General features: G+C 33.0%; 1 protein-coding gene across 1 annotated transcript; it reads left to right on the top strand.

Moving 5' to 3' along the window:
* Nucleotides 1-14,256: 14,256 nt before the first annotated feature.
* LOC120182446 (probable magnesium transporter NIPA6) lies at nucleotides 14,257-17,929 on the top strand. Its single transcript, XM_039187425.1, has 10 exons — nucleotides 14,257-14,524; nucleotides 15,000-15,056; nucleotides 15,178-15,268; nucleotides 15,361-15,521; nucleotides 15,607-15,734; nucleotides 15,841-15,978; nucleotides 16,340-16,432; nucleotides 16,556-16,673; nucleotides 17,249-17,424; nucleotides 17,918-17,929. Exons 1-9 carry the CDS (start codon nucleotides 14,401-14,403, stop codon nucleotides 17,341-17,343), a joined length of 1,005 nt encoding a protein of 334 aa, XP_039043356.1. The 5' UTR covers nucleotides 14,257-14,400; the 3' UTR covers nucleotides 17,344-17,424; nucleotides 17,918-17,929.
* The last annotated feature ends 2,813 nt before the right edge of the window (nucleotides 17,930-20,742 follow it).

Here is a 20,742-nt window from a genome sequence, read left to right as displayed (position 1 = left end):
AGAATCCTTTTTCTTACTATTCCCTGCACACCATAGACAAACTGTACCTTTCCCTCAAATAGCACCATTGAGAAATAGTACAACCACCACAAATGCAACTATATGCAACTACATGATCCTAAAATGACTAAAATGAGCTTTTAAACAAGCAATAACTTAAGTGAAAAAGGCTTTAAAAGTAGCCTTTTTAGGAAGTTAACAATAGTCCAACCAATTGCTTTCTTATGCTGCATCAAAACACTTAACAAACTTTGCTCTTGGTTAGCAGTAAGGTTAGCGGAAATAATCACCGGTAAAGTCTCATCGCTACCTAAGTAAACATATTTAAGATGCCTTGGAAAGGGAACCACGTGGAAAGGGAGAGATTTCTCTAGAGTTCTCTTCGTCTCCTTTCTTCTTCTTCACGTGGAAGCCAAGAGCAAAGGTAAGTTTGATTTAGTTGTTGATTTCTTGAATTTTTAAGTTGAATTTGAGTCTTTGGGGGTTATATAAGCTTAAGGAAAACTTATATAAGTTTAAAACACCAAGAAGAGAGAATTAGAAAGGAATTTCTATTAAGAGTTTATAAATGAACTTTTATTATAAAAAGGTTTTTGAAGTTCTAAGGATGAATTTGACTTGTCAATGGTCTAATTAAGAAGTTAGAATCAATATAATGGAATTTGGAACATGTTGAAAATTTAGTGTAATTCTTGAATTACATATGAAGAATAGGATTTTGATGTTAAAGATGTGATTAATGAATAGAAATGAGTTTGAATATGAGTATGTAAGTTAAGAATAAGAAAGGGGATGCTATATGAAGTAATTAAGCTGAAAAGAGTGGATTTTCGGGCATAAATTGGAATTATGGGCTAGTGTGCATCGGTACACATTCATCATGTACCGATGCATCAAGGGTAAATTTCCAGAAATTGTTCAGTGTATATCGATGCACAGGAAGTGCATCAATGCACCCATTAAAAATGGAAACATCGAATGCAATTAGTGCATCGATGCATAAGGAGTGCATCGATACACATGTTAAGGGATGCATCGATGCACTTCAAGGGGAAATAGAAATAAACATTTCTTTTGGTCTAAGAAATGATAGATTAGAGTATATTAATTGGATACTAATATGTATCAATGTATGATTATGTAGATATCAAACACGAACAAGTTCCAGTATGATCATCAAGTTAAGATTCGATCGAAAGAAAGGATATCATAAAAGGGGATCGAAATTAAGTGAGGCCAAGGTGAGTGCATAGTGTATTGTATATGGTGATTCATGGAAATAAGACTTGTGTTAAGTCTATTTCCTATATTAGAATGCCTAAATTAATGAATATAAGCATGTGATTGGTATAAGTATATGTGTTATATGTTATGATATGTAGGGATATATGTTAGAGTAGTAAATCATATGAATATATATATATATATATATATATATATATCTAATTCATGTGATTAGATAAGAAGATGATATAGGTTAAATGATAATGAACTATGTAGATAATAAAGATTTAAGTAAAAACAAGAGAAAGTGGTATACACTTGGTGGTATAAATACCCAGAATTATATGGACATGTAATATAAGTTAGATAATGAGGAATTATGGGTCTATATGACTAGGAGAAGATATATGAACCATGGGTAAAATATATAATAAGTATACACAAACTCTAGGAAATGTTATAAGTGGAAGGGAACTATATGACATATAGTATATTGAAGGGAAATGATTTATGTGAAATATGATAACCAAGTATAGGTTATGTAAATTAGATTCTATGTAACTAATATGATGGACACATATGATTAAATGAAGACTGAAATAAGTTGAGTAACATTGATGTATATATATGATAGAAAATGAGAAGTAGATATAACTAAGAAACACTGCATAAGTTATTATACTAACATTTAATAGTAGTTATATAAAAATTATATAAGAAATCATATGTGAATATAGGTTTAGATAATAAAATATGTGAGGTTGAATTAAGTAAATATATGGAATTAGTATAACCTTTGTATGTTGTAAGGGATTATGTAAATCGGTAAGATAAGTTATATGGTATTGATATAAGGGTATATGCATAAAATTATATGAGATGAGTTGTGATGTTATATGATATTCTATGAGAAATGAACTATGTGAATACATGAGCTTATATAAATTAGTGATGCGAATGTATATGTGAATATAAGTAATATGAGTTACGTGCTTATGAGATATGAATATGGAACATGAGCTATGTGAAAATAAGTTAAGTAATTACATGTGCAAATGGAAATGTTATTGTTCGCGTGTTGTGAGTACTATAAAATATACGCAAATAATGTGCAAGTATACACAATCGCTCAAGTAATATAATGATGAGTGAGTATCGTCTCCACAGGGATTGGGTGAAATCACAAAAGTCTAACCAAAGCAATGCACTAAATTATCTAAGTATAGTTAGTCTTGATATATACAAATGTCACGGCAATGGATATGTGTATGCTGGTGGATGCGGATTGATGGTGTGATGGTGTAGCAAATGGAAATGCAGTGGCAATGATGGATGTTTAATGTTGAGTATGGTGAAATATTGAGGCAATGAGAATTGGTAAAAACAGTAACTAAAAAGATAAGTAAAATAAGAAGAAAATAATCCTCACGTGACAAGCTTCCAATGAAATGAATGGTAAGGATTAGTCTAAGGTTGCTAAACTTATTTCTCAAGTATATCTAAGCTATCTTGTCTTTACTTACTCGACAGGGCTTTCCTAAGGTGTTCAAAAGAACCTAACAGAATAGGATGCCAAGGCATCTGCTCTCACTCAACGATGTTGGACAGCCTACCCTATTGATGAAGACACCCTTTTTAGTCGTTGAAATCCTATCCTAGTCTCTTCCGAGATCTAAGGGATTAAGTTATAATATTCCTAGGCCGGTTCAAAGCCCCTTGAAAATACCATAACCCATTACTTATGAGGATCTTATCTGGCGTTTCTTCCGAATACTTACAAGTATTTTTAGTTTAGGATTCTTCCGAATACCTAACCTTCATCTAAGAGATGGACATTTCCATGCCTCTTACAAGCCTAGATGGTGAAGCATTCATAAGCAAAGCAAATAAAGAACCAAAATAAACTTAAATATACCATTAAAAATAAAGTTTAAACAACCATTCAACCAACCACCACCAAATAAGTTAGTTCATGGTGGGGTTCGAAATATCCAAACACAAAGTCATGAAAATTCGTTCCAACAACCCATAAAATAATATAAAGAAATAGCAGCAAAAAGGGAAGTGAGAAGAAGCCTTCGACGCGCCACCAGAGGTCTCCTCTTGGCCACCACGAACCACCTAGCTCGCTAGCTCCTTTCGGCGCCTAGCTTGCCACTCCTTGGAGCTTTATCAATGGAGGAATATTCCAAGGAAGAAGAAAGGAAAAAGAGAAAATAAAAATCTGATTTTTCTGCTCTATGCGTGTGCTCCCTCCTCTCTCTTCTCTCTCCCATGAGGTGTCATATATAATAAATAAAATATCTAGGGGTAATGATGAGTTTGTTGGGTGCAAAATACCCCTCATACCCCTAGAATCACATTTTGTGCATGAATATTATCCTCCAAGTGGCAGTGGTCCATTGGTAGCTCTGGCAGGCGGTTACAGCAGTCCTCCACGTGCAGGGACAGCTGTCCAGTGCCAGCTGTCCTGCTACAGAAATATCTTTTTGTCCTTTTCTGCGCCAGAAATGCCAAGGCATTTCAATCTGCTCTAGTAACGTGTGATGCCGCGGCATTACTTCCCAAAGAATCCTTTTTCTTACTATTCCCTGCACACCATAGACAAACTGCACCTTTCCCTCAAACAGCACCATTGAGAAATAAAATAGTACAACCACCACAAATGCAACTATATGAAACTACATGATCCTAAAATGACTAAAATGAGCTTTTAAACAAACAATAACTTAAGTGAAAAAGGCTTTAAAAGTAGCCTTTTTAGGAAGTTAACAGTTATGTGAAAAGCAATGTGGCTATGTGAAGATGTGTAATGGTATAATAGATAATGCTCATGTTATGTGATATGAGAGCTAGCGGTATAGTTGGCATGCCAAGAGTCGAGGGATTATCAGTGGTCCTTCGGGACAAACAGTGGTCCTTCGGGGCATAGGGGTTCTTCGGAACAACCAATGGTCCTTCAGAACATAGTGTTCCTTCAGAACATAGTGGTCTTTCGGGACAAATATTCAGTGCCCCTTGAGGGAATTATACGAGTTGTGGTGATAGCATAGTGCACAACCTCTATGTACTCGCATATCTTTAGTTCTCACATGTGTACATGGGCTAATAAAGATATAATATAAATAAACTTGATATGATGATATGTTTGTTTCCTTGTGAAATGTTATGGGTGATATATGATTATACAAATGGTAATTATAAGATCATATGATAAAAGGAATCTATGATAGTGATATAAATGAAGATGATGATATAGTTGCTTGACTGTATATGTTATATGATATGAGTGAGTACATGTTAAGATATATGATATGAACATGAGAGATTATATGAATAAGAAAATAAGAGATATGAATGATAATGACATGTATGTATATATGTATGTATATATGTAGTGTATTTGTTACATGAATAAGGATATGAGTGGTATGATATAATAGTAGTAATTATTCATGTATTATTTCAAGTTATAGTTTACATTATATGTTTATTTGCCTCACTAAGTCATCGACTTAGCGTGTGAGTGTTTCACACGCAGGTTCTGAAAAGTGAGAGGAGAAGTGAAGAGGAGCAAGACAGGTCAGACTCTCCTTTCCACAGATCAGATCAGAATTGTAGTTAAGTGTAGATATTTGGTTATATATAATATGTTGGCATGTAACGAAATTGTGAATTACTAATGCTCTAATTAATTTTGTTTATTTTGGTCCAACTTGTGTGAATTGTCATATTTTATTTTAATGAAATTTTAAAATTGTCATGATTTTCTTTAAGAGTCAAAGTTTGAAAAGTCAATGTGACATCTCGAACTCGAATCCGGGTCGGATACGGGTTGGGGTGTTACATTTAATGGTATAAGGTTTAGTCGATTCTAAGCTTAAACCAAAGTAAGAAGTGTTTTAAAAAGGTGTACATGCCAACACAAAATGAAAAAATTATGATCTGATAGTGTAAGGAGTATGATGTCTTGCTAATAGAATAAGATTTGTATTATATAGTAGAAATTGATTATAGAAATCGTCAAAGTGAATCGATAGCTGACAAATCTGATGGTGATAGCAATTCACCTGCCCTGGCCAGGCAGGATGAAGAGCGGAAACCTCAGGAAGTGTCTTATAAGATTAAAGGTTGATTTCAGAAAGTTGAAATCATATCTGAATAATGATAGAAAGTTTTTCACTGTTTTGAATCAGAAAAGTGATATGGTGTAGTTTTATTATTTCGTGGATAAGATAGAATATGGTGTACAAGTGTCAAAATAAGAGCGTTAAAAGATCAAATGATGCAGTGAGAATTGGTAGAAGAGTTCAAGAATAAGTGTATCAATGACAAGCATATAAAATGTATAAAGTCAGAGCTTATGAGTTCGAAACGAAGGGATAGCATTATGTATAAGCAAGAGTGTTTATATGATAAGGGTTTGCAGTTAAGACGAAAAGAGTTAGCATTGACTAACCATAGTACGTGATAAAAATGTACTGGAAGTATAAGATTATAAGATATTGTCAGGATATGATAACCAAATATGAAATAGATCTAGATACAGTTGTATATTTGGATCATAATAATGTGGTATAGTAAAGGAAAAGGAAGTAAGGATTTGTATATTTGAGTAAAGCTGAGGATTGATAAGAAGAGTTTAAGAATGAGTATATCAATGATCAGATTATAAGATAAATGAAATTGGAATGTTGAGTTTGAGCAACGTAAATTACAGGATGTATGAAAATAGATGTGAAATTGATAAGTTAAATAAGCTAATTTTGAGATAATTTCGATTGGAAATGATGTATATGATTGGTTGACTAGGGCTTGTGCCCTAGATTGAACAAATGTTATTGACTAGTTGTCAGAGTAAAGGTAATAGAGTTATAAGATTGGAGGAAAATATAAAGTTGAGTTAATTGATTATGATGTGAATCTAAATATAGTTGTGTATTCTGATCAGATAGCTATGATGTAGAAAATGAGATAAGTATTTGCATGGAACCTTAAGAAAGGAAAATACAAGTATAAGAAATGATAAAGAATGAAGTTCTATATAAGTAAATGGGTTATCAAAGTTATGAGGATGCAATGAAGATTGGTACATAGAGATGAGTATAGGTGATAAGACAAGAGTATGTGAACATGAAAGGAAATATATGATTTGGGTATAAGGAATAAATAAAAGAATAATGGAATAAAGAAATGAAAGGGATGAGTTAAAGGATCAAACACGATAAAGGTTATATGGAAGTGTAGATGACAATTTTGATATAGAAGTAAGAAAAGTGTGCAAGGTGATGTGAAAAGATTCTTTAAAGTGTATGCTAATTACATTTAAAGAAGATCTAATGTTGTGTTCTCGGTCAAATGATGTTGGAAAACGAGTTGGTTATTGTTATAAGATAATTAATGATGGATTTATTAAGTGATGAAAATGGATGTTACTGTTTACGTGATTAGTGACATTATATGAAATTTCATAAATGGTCAAAGGAAAATGCATAATGGAAGGAGAGAAAAGACAGAAATGGATTAAAGTTACTAGTTATTGTTTATATGATAAGTGACAGTAGATATATATAAGGGAAAAAGGTAGTTGAAGAACTAAAGGAATGAAAGATTAAGTAAAGGAGGTAACATGAGAACATTAGAAGATATGTTCTTATTAATATGTTCAGTGAAAATTCGAGGACTAATTTTCTTAAAAGGATGGGAGATTTGTAACATCCTCAATATCGGGTTAGTGACTAGATTGAAAAATTTCAGAAATTGGAGATTAAAATAGGATAATTGAATAGTTCAATGATTTATTGGAAATATATGATGAAGGTTATTTAGTAATTATGGAATGAATTAAAGGGTAAAATGGTCAATTGACAAGTAAGATTTTTATTCTTACTTTATAAGAAAATGGAACCACGTGGAAAGGGAGAGATTTCTCCAGAGTTCTCTTCTTCTCCTTTCTTCTTCTTCTTCGCGTGGAAGCCAAGAGCAAAGGTAAGTTTGATTTAGTTGTTGATTTCTTGAATTTTTAAGTTGGATTTGAGTCTTTGGGGGTTATATAAGCTTAAGGAAAACTTAGGTAAGTTTAAGTAATTACATGTGCAAATGAAAATGTTATGTGAAAAGCTATGTGGCTATGTGAAGATGTGTAATGGTATAATAGATAATGCCTATGTTATGTGATATGAGAGCTAGGGGTATAGTTGGCATGCCAAGAGTCGAGGGATTATCAATGGTCCTTCGGGACAAACAGTGGTCCTTCGGGACATAGTGGTCCTTCGGGACAAATATTCAGTGCCCCTTGAGGGAATTATACGAGCTCTGGTGACAGTATAGTGCACAACCTCTATGTACTCGCATATCTTTAGTTCTCAAATGTGTACATGGGCTAATAAAGAGATAATATAAATAAACTTGATATGATGATATGTTTGTTTCCTTGTGAAATGTTATGGGTTATATATGATTGTACAAATGGTAATTATAAGATCATATGATAAAAGGAGTCTATGATAGTGATAAAAATAAAGATGATGATATAGTTGCTTGATTGTATATGTTATATGATATAAGTGAGTACATGTTAAGATATATGATATAAACATGAAAGATTATATGAACAAGAGAATAAGAGATATGAATGATAATGACATGTATGTATGTATGTATATAGTGTATTTGTTACATGAATAAGGATATGAGTGGTATAATATAATAGTAGTAATTATTCATACATGATTACAAGTTATAGTTTACATTATATGTTTATTTGCCTCACTAAGTCATCGCCTTAGAGTGTGAGTGTTTCACACGTAGGTTCTGAAAAACGATAGGAGAAGTGAAGAGGAGCAAGACAGGTTAGACTCTCCTTTCCACAGATCAGATCAGAATTGTAGTTAAGTGTAGATATTTGGTTGTATATAATGTGTTGGCATGTAACGAAATTGTGAATTACTAATACTCTGATTGATTTTGTTTATTTTGGTCCAACTTGTGTGAATTGACATCTTTTATTTTAATGAAAGTTTAAAATTTTCATGATTTTCTTTAAGAGTCAAAGTTTGAAAAGTCAATGTGACATCTCGAACTCAAATCTGGGTCGGATACGGGTTGGGGGTGTTACATGTACCATACTCTGCAAGCAACGCCGGAAGAACTCCCTTATTGATGTCGATAATTGTATTGATACAATTCTTTTAACCTGCAATGGTGAGTAATAGAGTGAGCTTCGGAAAACTCAGTAACACAGAACTACCAGATGATGCTACATGGCATGCAGATAAATGGAAAGCCATATTATTTCCTTATTGAATCAGACGTATACCGGTTTTCGGGATAATATGGGATTCCACTGGTAGTTTATCAAGTAGAAGCCATGAAGATCTTAGTTCATAGGAAGCGCTCAAAGTATAACATTTTCAGGAGATCAAATAGGATGTCTAGTGTGTTCCAACAGTACGATAAACTCATAATAGATACAGTAATCAAATAATAGTTCTTAAAATGTCATAAATCATAATATAGTTTAGCTTTTTAAACCTGTAGTTTAAACCCAATGTATAAAGAGTTAACCTAAGGGAATATTTTAGGGTCTGAGAGCCTACCTAAGAAATTTTTGGGCCATGGGGCCTTCCTAAGAACATATCTTAGGGTTGCAGGGCCTACCCGAGAATGATCTCAGGGCCGCAGAGCATACCTAAGAGTCACATTAGGTCCATAAAAACTTTCCAGCTTGATCAGAGCTGTACTTTTAAAAAATACAATTGCACTGTGACATAATTTCCATAAATCCTTAATCATTGTAATCATATAACAGTGAAAACCAATAATCAGATAGCAGTCATAATCCATAAGATATCACCATTAAGTCAGTGCATCAATAAAACAATAACCATATATTTCAATGTATCACATGTTAAAACAATAAAACGATTAAGTAATATATAGGGAACACACTAAAAAGTCCAAGTATTTTTCAGCGGCATTTTGTAGTCTTCAATATGGATAACGTTAAACTTATGTAATTTAATCAGATTCCAGGAACGAGGTCCTATTGAAGAGAATCGATTACTAGCCGATCTAATCAGACATTTAAAATTGATATTTTAGAATCCCACTGTGATTCAGGTGCATACAGAAGGTGTTCAGGAACTTTTATACTGAATGAATTTTAGATTCAGATTTATGGAGAGTGATTTCATTACTCAACTTATCTGAGGTATCCATAATCCGTTGCATATGAATTACTTGTGTGAATCAGATATGTCCTGAGTGATTTGAGCTGATATGGGAGAAATCGCAGATTCAGAACATGTACCCTTTATATTGATCGATCAGATTATCAAACAACTCCCAAAACTGATGCCTGTTGACTGGTCAATTCCTTACCCTACTAAGGTATTCACTCTTTAATATTAACAATTCTTGTTCATAAATCATCTTCATAATCATCGTGGAATATATCTTCCAATAGTCTTTATTTCATTCCCATGTTTCAACGATATCAAACAATATTGACGTACTTGATTCATGATTCATGGCCCATAAGGGCAATACATCATGTAAGTTTAACAGCATTTCCAGACTCATCTAAAACACTTATTTAATCCTCAGTCATTGAAGTAACTTAGTTCATTTAGCAATAAATTATATCCCGGTTACTTCAGGGTTTTTCAGAGTAATTCAGACATTTCTGAATTTCATATACATATTGTATTTTTGTTCAATTTCATTTAGTCATATAATAAAGTCATTATGGTATTCGTGGTTGATTTATCTCACGAATATCCACTTCTTAGTATCGAATGCGCTCTAGAGTTGAAATGAGCTAAGTACTTCCTGAATTATCATCGATCCAAACTTGAGAATACGAACACACATTCAAGTGATATCTATTCTATTCAGGTATTGATATAGCATTAGGGTTGATCTACTCACTTAAGTTGTGTTCCATAACTTTTAAGGGTAGTACAACACCTATGTTTATTTGAATTTCTTAATTAATCCAAGACATTTAATTAGTCTAGGTCATAAAGGCATTTTGGTTATTTTGGTGCTAAATGTTTTTTCCATTTATTTCAAAACTTGAGGATATCCATTTGTTCCTAGGCTTGGTGATATTCTTGAGTCTTTCTATTATAGGGGTATTTTGATCATTTTATAGATCCAATGTATTTAAATCATTTCCTTCCGTCCGATCTTATTATTTAATTCAGACTTCTCATTTATTTCATTCCCTTCGAATAATTCTGACAGAAGAGCACCCTCGATAAATTATTCTTCAGATATTTACTCATAACTCAGAGATTTTCAGGTTAAAAGTCTTTTCAGATGTTACTAACGAATTATCAGGAATTTTCCATTCAAAAGTAGGATCTCAACAATTAAATCAAAAATTTATAAATTCTCAGGTTACTTTCTCATTCAGAGTCAACTTGGACTATTTTTACCTCTCAAGGGTATTTTCATAATTTCGTAACTAGATAATTTCGGTGTTAAACTCTTAACAAGGATAATATAATTTGGAGATTCTAGGGTTAATCATTTTTTCGGATAATCTCTAAACTGTAAATTATTCCTTAACAAACCTCTTATCCAACTTCCAGGGTCAATTCTTGTCTTTTTTACAATATAAGGGTATTTTCATAATTTATCACTTAAACCATATTCGGTTCAAATTTATCTATAATCAAACATGCATAATAGACTAATTATATATATATATATATACATGCATTTATCCATTATCAACATGTTCCATAAAGCATAAAGAGATAGTAATGTATTACCTCGATTTTCATGTCATACTGATCGGCCATATAAATTTCATTCGAACACCCTCGATCTTTAATTCAACTTCCAATAATTCTTCAAATACATAATAATATAAATTTCATCAAAAATTGGGTTTAATTCTGGAAAACGGATCGAATCTGGAGATAAATAAGTGAAAAATAACTTACCGGGTTCTAATTTGATGAAACGGACCCCAAAAACGGGTATACCCGATAAAAGTCAACTGTCGGTCAAAATTCTGGTCAACGACAGTCAACGGTGGTCAACGGGTCGGGCCGGGCAGTCGGGTCGGGTCAGACCAGTCAAACTGGGTTTTTTTGAAGTCCACTCGCGTCAGACGATCCCCATACATTGGGGCGACGCGTGAAGGCGCATGCGGTGGCCTGGGTGCCTCGAAAAAATTCTAAAAAATATTTTAATGCATTTTGAGACACTTACCAAGCTCGGTTCACAATTTTGAACGGCAAAGAGCTCGATTCCGAAACATCAGAAACTTTGACTTCCTCTCCCATCCACACGCCGGCGACGACGGATACACAGTGGACACCGGTGGACTCGAAACGATACAAGGAACACGATGGTGCGATAGATGTCAAAAACGGGTAGCCGGAGCGACGTGAATCAACAGAAAACCAACGAAAATTGAGTTAAAACCGACGATACTTCCGATTGAGATTTACGACGAATGACGATAATTAACAACGAGAGGTTTAAGGGGTTTTGTTTTTCGGTCGACAACGAACAGGATGGTAGTTCGGTTCGTCGAACGGTGGTCGGACGGTACATAGATCGGAGCTCAAAGAAAAGTTGAGGGAAGAGAAAATAGAGGAAATTTTTTCAGAAAACATATGGGGAAGAGGTTTATAATTCTCTCCTAAAGAAATATGGTTAAATTATGAGTTCAGTCACTGAATTTCCTGCACTCTATAAAATGGTATGCTAACTTTGCGATTTTACACTTAAATCCTCAATTTCTTCCAAAATACCATTTTAAATTTAATACTTTAAAATTCATAAAATTTAGCACCTAAATTGGGGTGTTACAAAAAATCCAGAGTTTAAGCTTTACAAGTTTGTCTGCTTTGAACCATAAAGTAGTTGAGATTGCCCAACATCGAAACCAACTCAGATTAACTGAAACAGTGGCAGAAGGTGGTTACAACCACGACTGTCATGGTGACCAGAATGTGGATTCATTTAAATTGAGGAAAGATATGGAGAGAAAAGGAGAAAATGAAGAAGAAAAATGAGAAAAAAAATAATTTTTATTTAAATTTAAACGATATAGTTTGGTTTAAAGAGATCCAAAATTACGTCGTTTTGGTGTTAGTTGGCATATCATAATGTCTACAAATAATTAATGGCAAAGTGATCAAAACACGAGTAATTAGAAAGTCGAGCGATTAAATTGAAAGTTTTTAATCTTTAGTGATCAAAATAGGAGTGAGAAGATAATTGCGTGATAAATGATATAATTAACCCTATAAATTTTTGAATTAAAACAAGAATAATCATTTAGTCTAATGGGACGAGGCACTAGATCCCTTAAACAAGATCAAAAGTTCACATCCTAACTTTGTGAATAGAGCTAACTGAGTCGAAAGGGTTGGCATCATCTCTACAATATATTATCTAAATTAGTCGATTAATAAATCGGATAATAATAGTTATATAAAAAAGTTCAACGATGGTCACCAATCAAATACTTTCCTCGAATTACATTTTCTACCCATTTCATTGTAGTAGGCCATTTTTAGTAGGGATACATTCTTTTCAATTCAAATTTTCAATAAAATATGATCCAAAACATATTTTAAGAGTTTATAAAAATTGACACCGAAATTGAATGGCATGAAAATAATGATTTTCGGTTCGGTTCAATTTGATTCGGATTTACAATTTTTCATCGATCACTATTTTTCAAACTCAACTTTCAAAGAAAGCAAATTTAAAACTTAAACCGAGTGCAAATATGCACATTCAAATTTATTAAAAAGTATTAATAGTTTTAAGTTTTATTTATTTAAGTTTGTTTTATAATAAATTCAAAATAAATTTGTTTTGGATTTTAATTCGATTTGATTCGAAACAAACAATTTTCATATGAAAAAATCAAAATCAAACTGAATTGCATAATATTATTTTTAAACTGAACGAAAATCTAACCACAAAATAAAAATTTGAACTGAACCGAACTACATAATTTAATTTAAATAGATTTTTTTATTTTCTCAATTTCATTGCTAATCCATAATCTAGTAATCTTCAGCCGACGCATACTATACGCTTTTTGAAAGGGCAGTAGCGTCACTTCGCTTATTCAGTAGCTTCCAATAATACAACTACAGGAGAACAAAATTAAGATAGGGAGATAATATTTTGAGTAAACTACATGTTTAATACCTAAATTATTAGTTTTGATCTGTTTAGTATTTAAATTCTCATTTTTTTCTTAAAATCAAATCAAATATTTAGTTTTTATTTCATTTTAATATATATCGTTTAAAACTTAACAGACGGACCCGTCTGCTGTCGTATATATAGTCGTTGATCGTTGATCGTCATATCCATCGGTCAATGAAGCCCAAACTTTCTAACTCGTACCTTTTCGACTCCCTAAACGCGATTCTAGCCTTTGTTTCATCGGGAAACGTCTCAATCTCCCAAAATCAATGATAGATTCTTGGTTTCTTCATCCTTTGATATCCATGTCTATTATCCGATGGGTCTGAAACTGGGTTATGTTGGTTGACTCGTCATTTTCTTATGGTCCATCGTTCAGATTAATCGTCTATCCATCGTAACTATTCCACTTCAGCAAGTTAGTTAAGTTTTTCAAGATAGTATACTAAAATGAAATAAAAATTAAATGTTAAATATGATTTCTAAAAAATAAAATTTTAAATATTAAAATTGACCAAAACTGATAGTTTAAGAATTTACCCTAATTTCTTTGAAGCTTGTTATCAAATCGTAACGATAATAGAAAGGTCAAGAGTATGTTAGCTAAAAACGTGTGAAGCAGAGGATCATTTAACCTACTTGCGTTGGCCGCTGTACCTACCACCAGAAGTTTCCGTCGAAAAACCAGGGCTGAACTGAAAAATAAATAATAAATGTATAAAATATGAATTGAAGAATGCAAAGTGTTGTTGTTTGCTTTGTCACCAGAGAAAGACTTTTAGATTAGATCTCTAATACTTTGTTTTTCTCTTTACTTTCTGGCAACTCTCAGCTTAACTAAATCTTTATACTAAAATACTTTTACGTAGCTGAGTCGAAATCCGATTGGCGGGAATTCGAATCCGCAGCTTCCAATTTTGATCGTCGAAAAATAACAAAAAAAAATCTGAAACGTTGATCTGATGTGATCGAAGACAGAAAGAGATGGGATTCTCGGATAATTCCAAGGGATTGGTACTAGCAGTGGCTTCTAGCGCCTTTATTGGCTCCAGTTTTATTTTGAAGAAGAAAGGACTCAAGCGTGCTGGGGCTTCGGGTACTCGCGCAGGTCTGATCTTCTCTCTTAAAAGTGATTTTAGTCCGTGATTTTGTGCGTTACTATTGCTGTCAATTTTGACTCAATTAAGGTTTTTTTTTTTGCTTAATTTAGATTTGGATCATTCCTTTTTTCTTACTGAAGCAATAGGATTTAGTAATTTGATTAGCTCAATGGATATGATTCGTGAATGCATTTAACTAGGAGCTTCTATTGAAAATATGGAATATGGACATTTTCAGATCTAATTTCTTTAATTTAAAAGGAAGTTCAAATAATAATTCGGTATTGTTTGAATCGGTTCATATTTCATTCTATTTGATTTCTTAACATTTTTGTTGGATCATTGATCAGTTTCAATTTGATATTGATTCTTAAGTACTGTATTCCCTTGATCAACAGATAGCTTGTGGATTGTGCAATATGAGAATGGATAAAATTATCAATGTATTTGATTTTCGTTTTTATTTTGTATGGTATAACATAGGCGTTGGGGGTTATACCTACTTACTCGAGCCACTTTGGTGGGCAGGCATGATAACTAGTAAGTATATTACTTGCTTTAAAAATCTCTAAATCTAATTTTTCTCCAATAAAAGTCCAGATCTTGTTAATTCTTAAATTGGTTATTGAGTTTCATTTTGGTGAACTTGTTGTACAAATAGTGATTGTTGGGGAGGTTGCAAATTTTGTTGCTTATGTGTATGCTCCTGCAGTTCTAGTTACACCGCTTGGGGCATTAAGTATAATTGTGAGGTAAGCTTCTTTTGTTTGCGGTAGCTGCTTTTGATTTGATCGAAGCTATTTGTCTCTTTTCATTAAATCTCATACTTGATAAATTTGAACAGTGCTTGTCTGGCACACTTTATGATGAAGGAACGAATTCAGAAAATGGGGATTGTTGGATGTGTTACCTGCATTGCTGGTTCAGTGGTGATTGTAATTCATGCACCACAAGAACATACTCCAAGTTCTGTGCGAGAAATTTGGACACTAGCAACACAACCAAGTATGGTATTTCCCTTTATATTTGTTCTTCAACACTCTTCACAAGTAATTAATTATTGCTTCTTTTCACACGTTTCTGTTGGCAGCTTTTCTAATTTATGTAGCAGCTACACTTTCAATAGTTTTAGCTTTGGTTTTTCATTTTGAACCTCGTTATGGGCAGACAAACATACTAGTTTATTTGGGAATATGTTCCTTAATGGGTTCTCTTACGGTATGTAGACATCCTTACTAATTTCTATCGATGATTTTGAATAGCACCATTTTAGTGTTACCATGCTCTATGCACTATATAAAAGAATCCCTCGGTACTGTCACAGGTTGTAAGCATCAAAGCCATTGGAATTGCTATAAAGCTTACACTAGAAGGGATAAATCAGATAGCTTATCCTCAAACTTGGTTTTTTCTTATGGTTGCTGCAATCTGTGTCATCATGCAATTAAATTACCTTAACAAGGTTAGCCTTATTGATTCTATGCCTTGGTGACTGTGTGTTCCTATAAAATATAATCTTCCAATTCAACTACATTCAAGTCCGTGATTATGATGTAAGGAAAAACATTTCCTGTACTTATGTAGCTAGTTACTTTTTTCATATGATGTATTAATTATTGCATGTAGATGAAATTTAGTTGAAAGCATGCAATTCTAGATCTCAGAACTGCGTACAATTTTTAAATATTTGTACTAAGAAATATACATGCAAATTGTAGCTTTTTCCAAAGTATCCTCTGTTGAACGAATTCTGCATTTCATCGTTCAAGTAGATGGCTGGTTGTCTTTTGTGTGTGATTGGTGTTTATGTCTCTTTGTTTTAGGCCTTGGATACATTCAATGCCACACTTGTTTCTCCAGTATATTATGTGATGTTCACAACTCTGACAATTATCGCTAGTGTAATCATGTTCAAGGTAAATTATTTAATTCATCCTTCTTAAATTTGGTTCTGGCGCCTCATTGAAGTTGCAATTTATCAACAACTAGAGGAACTAATGAGCACAAACCGAGTGGTTGCTATCTTGTTCTTTTTATAGGATTGGTCAGGTCAAAATGCGAGCAGTATTGCCTCTGAGATTTGTGGATTCATCACTGTGCTCTCTGGAACAATCATTCTTCATGCAACGAGAGAACATGAACCGCCTCCTCCTGTAGGTATGTGTAGAATTTATATTCCACTCTTCTCTTTCTTTATTATTTGGGAGAGATTTCAAACAGACATCTGGTGGACCATCATTTGCTGTTAAGTAATTTTCCTCTGGTTTGTATCATTTTTGTTTTGCTATCGTTCCAAATCTGTTTACAGCTCTCCTTAAAATTGCTAAAAGAGTGATCTACTGATATTATATGGTATATGATTTATAGGGCCATGAAAAATAGTGTACAAGAAATCCATTTTTTTTACTTCTTGGGACTCTGTTTGAAATATGCGCCTTTTGGATAGTTTAGTAGGAGATAAGATTACCATTTACCTACGTATTGTTTCCTTGGTTGAGCAAAATGGCATCTGTTTCCCTTGTGTATGCCTGATAACCATACATGATGAAACTTTATGTGATATTTGAACTACTCGGGTATTTTCTAGGAGTGTAAAGTGAGACTGCAAACCAGGAGTTGCTTAAACTTGCAACCTATTTGAAAATCTGCTTCGATCATTCAAGCAAATAACATTACATTGTTTGCATGTTACCCTTTTCGGGTGAGCTTATGATAGAGCCTTTGCATTGCAGGAACTGTTACATGGTATGTTAGCGGTGATTCAGTGAAGAATCCTGAGGATGAACATTTAATCACTCTCCGCAGTTCGGAGTATTATGAACCATGAATTTTCTTTCCAAGACGAGTGTCTTGATCTCCCTCCATTGACCTGGATAGAAATATGTGGGAAGCAGGAGTTCCTTTGCAGGTGTCAGCAAAAGCCAGAACTGTAGTTTTCGTGTGATAACTTTTTGCAGACCCTAATTTCCATTCAGTTAATGGCTTAATGCATCTCGAATTCTTTCCATCGTTGTCAACTTCAAAGGAGTTGAGTATCGAGTCCCATTTGACGACTGTGATCTCATTTTCCCTTACATTTGTAAATTAGCAAAGAGAATATTCTTTTTCTTGATACGTTCATTTTGTTGAGGTTGAGGTGTTGTAATGATTCGGGTTTTGTTGATTCCTTTTATTTGTAAAGTCAATGTATGGAGTTGGTGCTTTTGTTTTAAAGCATACAAAAAAATGTCTGCCAAGTTTGATTCCAATATAGCTTTTATAGAACTGAAATCAATCAAACTTTTGATTATGGCCGGATCGGGGTTTTGATAGACCTGAATTTGATCCGAAAATTAAACTCCTTTATGCACATCTGATATCACTTGAATTCATTCGGTCCGAAATCTAATTTGATTTTTTAGTTAAAATTTGCACTCAACTTAAATTAACCAATATATATATAATTATTTTTATTTTGTAAAATAAAGATTTAATTCAAAAAAAGTAAATAAAAGGAGATTATTACAATTATCTATGCTTGTATAAGGGATAATTTAATATTATATCAAGTCTGATTAGGTATTTTCATCTTAAACAGTAAACACAAATTTGATTCCATTCGACCCTACCCTTAGAAAATGCTCTACTCTGAACTTTTAAAAAACAAGATGACTCAATCAAATTCTAGACCTGTTGGATCTATGTTAAAATTTTGGTTAAAATAGGCTAAAAATATAATTTATTATTTAAAATATATTATTTTATTACGTTTAATAAACTTTTCATTTTTATAAATTATTATATTATTTGAATTAAGGTTTATTTAAATAAAAATTGAAGATAAGAATTTATTTTAAGATGATAAAAGTTTGTTAAAGAATGAAATAATTTACATATTTTTAATATTTAGTATAAAAGAATTAAGTTCCAACTAGATGTCTCGTCGACTGATTAATGTCATTGGCTGGCGACAAATTATAGTTAGATGTAAGATCAAACATGTTTAATTTAAGGACTAAAGATTAAAGAGTTTGTAACGTACAATCCACCTTTACTTTGAGAATTTAGTTATAATTTTTTATTTTTCAATCGGAATTTGACTTTGAAACAATTTTTTATTCCTGCTATTTTAAGGTTGAAAATTAAATAAAAATTGAAAAATTTTAATCTCACTATAAAAAAACAGTTCCATTGATACTTAATACAATAGATATAAGGGTAAACTATTTTTTAAAAATCAAACATATTTTTTTTGTCATATTACTTAATGTTATATTTTAGTCTGTTTTGGTCACTTACTGTTAAAAATTTATCGGTGATACTGACGTGTCACCATAAGGTAATGTTATATCAACATTAAAAAATAATTTTAAAAAAATACTACATCAGTATCACCGTTATTTTTTCTTTTTTACAATTGGTGACCAACAAAACCAAAACGTAACATTGAGTATGATTTTGAAAAAAAATAATAACTGATTGACCAAAACATAATTAAGTAATAGATGGGTGATCGAATAGATAATTTACCCTAACTATAATTATGGGTAAACTACACCAATGGTCATTAATGTTTGTGTTTTTGTTTTCCCTACTAAAGTTTTAAAAGTATCAAATTGGTCATTTACGTTATCGATGCGTAACAAAATGGTCACTCCACCGTTGTTCTCGTTAAATTGACGATGTGTCAACGTTAATAAAAAAAATTAATATTTAATTTTACTCCTAAAATACTGCTAAAACATTAAATAGGTTCTTAGACAATGATTTCATATCTAATTTACTTTAAAAAAAAATCCAATTTTCATTTTTTTCCAAACACCCTATCATATCCGTTATATTCGAACCACATTCCATGCAAAACTTACAAAATTTCAATCAATCCTAAACTGAATAATCAACTTCTAACTCATGTTTATGAGGGGGAACAAACAAATAGCCTCAGCTGCTGCAAGAATTTCTGGGAATTTTGAGATATGTTTTCCTTGACAAACCTTTCCATTTCTCTTTTTGAGAAATCTTCAGGCACCTTATTTCAGGCGTTTTTCCCAAAAAAATCACCGGTGATCGGTATATTTACCGATCTAACACCGGTCAGACTATATTTCTCGATCTAACACCCTTTGCAGTAAGGCGCGCCCCCTGCGACGCGCCTTATGCTGACATGGATACACATATGAACGGGCGGGGGCAATTTGGTAATTAAGGGTATAGCGCGGCGCAGGGGCCGCGCCTTACCTGTGATTCTGACACGCGTCAAAAAGGCGTGGCCCCTGGACCGCGCTATACCCTTAATTACCAAATTACCCCCACCCGTTCACACCCACCATCCCTCCCTATAAATACCCCATTCTCAATCACTTTCATCACACCAAATCCTCTTTCAACTTCTCTCAAATACTCTTATATTCTCTTATTAATGTATATTTTTTTATATGTAGTATTTTTTAGTAATTTATTTAATTATTTTAATTGTTTAATATTTTATTTAATTAATTTTTTTGCAGATATAAAATGGAAGGCGGTCTACTTTGGTTGGATGGAAATCATATATCTCGACACTTTGCTGATACGGTAGCATTTTAACGTTTTAATTTAATTAATTAATTTATTTAATGCATGATTATTAGTTTAAAAATTAATTTGTGTAATTATTTATATTTTAGGAGAGAGATCGTATATTAGATCCTTTTATTAGGAACCTTAAGTTAGTTATACCTACTAGTGTAATGTCGTATTTAGTAAAGGCTGGATTCAGTCACCTAGGTAGATATCAGGGTCACTGTAAGATAGAACCAGACCTTATTTCTGCCTTAGTAGAGCGGTGGAGGCCGGAGACCCACACATTCCATCTTCTGTGCGGAGAGTGCACGATCACGCTTGAGGATGTTTCTATGCACCTGGGGCTTCTGGTGGATGGAGGTGTGATATCAGGGATAGCTTCCGGTTCTTGGACTACTTTGTGCCGGGTTAGTCTAGGATGTGTCCCGAAAATTTTAACGGTGGACAGATACCGTTAAATTGGTTAGATGCCAATTTTCGGGAGTTGAGTAAGGACGCGTATGACGATGAAGTTAAACAGTATGCACGGGCATGCATACTGCAGCTGATAGGAGGGTTGTTGATGCTGAAAAAATCGCGCAACTAAGTTCAATGTATGTGGTTGCAACATCTTGGCGACTTTCATCTGGCCGGATCACTCAGTTGGGGCTCAACCGTTTTGGCTTGCCTGTACAGGGAGATGTGT

Source organism: Hibiscus syriacus, unplaced genomic scaffold (genome assembly GCF_006381635.1).
Source record: "Hibiscus syriacus cultivar Baekdansim isolate YM2019G1 unplaced genomic scaffold, ASM638163v2 tig00112657_pilon, whole genome shotgun sequence".
Lineage (NCBI taxonomy): Eukaryota > Viridiplantae > Streptophyta > Magnoliopsida > Malvales > Malvaceae > Hibiscus > Hibiscus syriacus.
The sequence above is the reverse complement of the archived record's forward strand: the minus strand, read 5'-3'. Positions and strand labels throughout refer to the sequence as shown.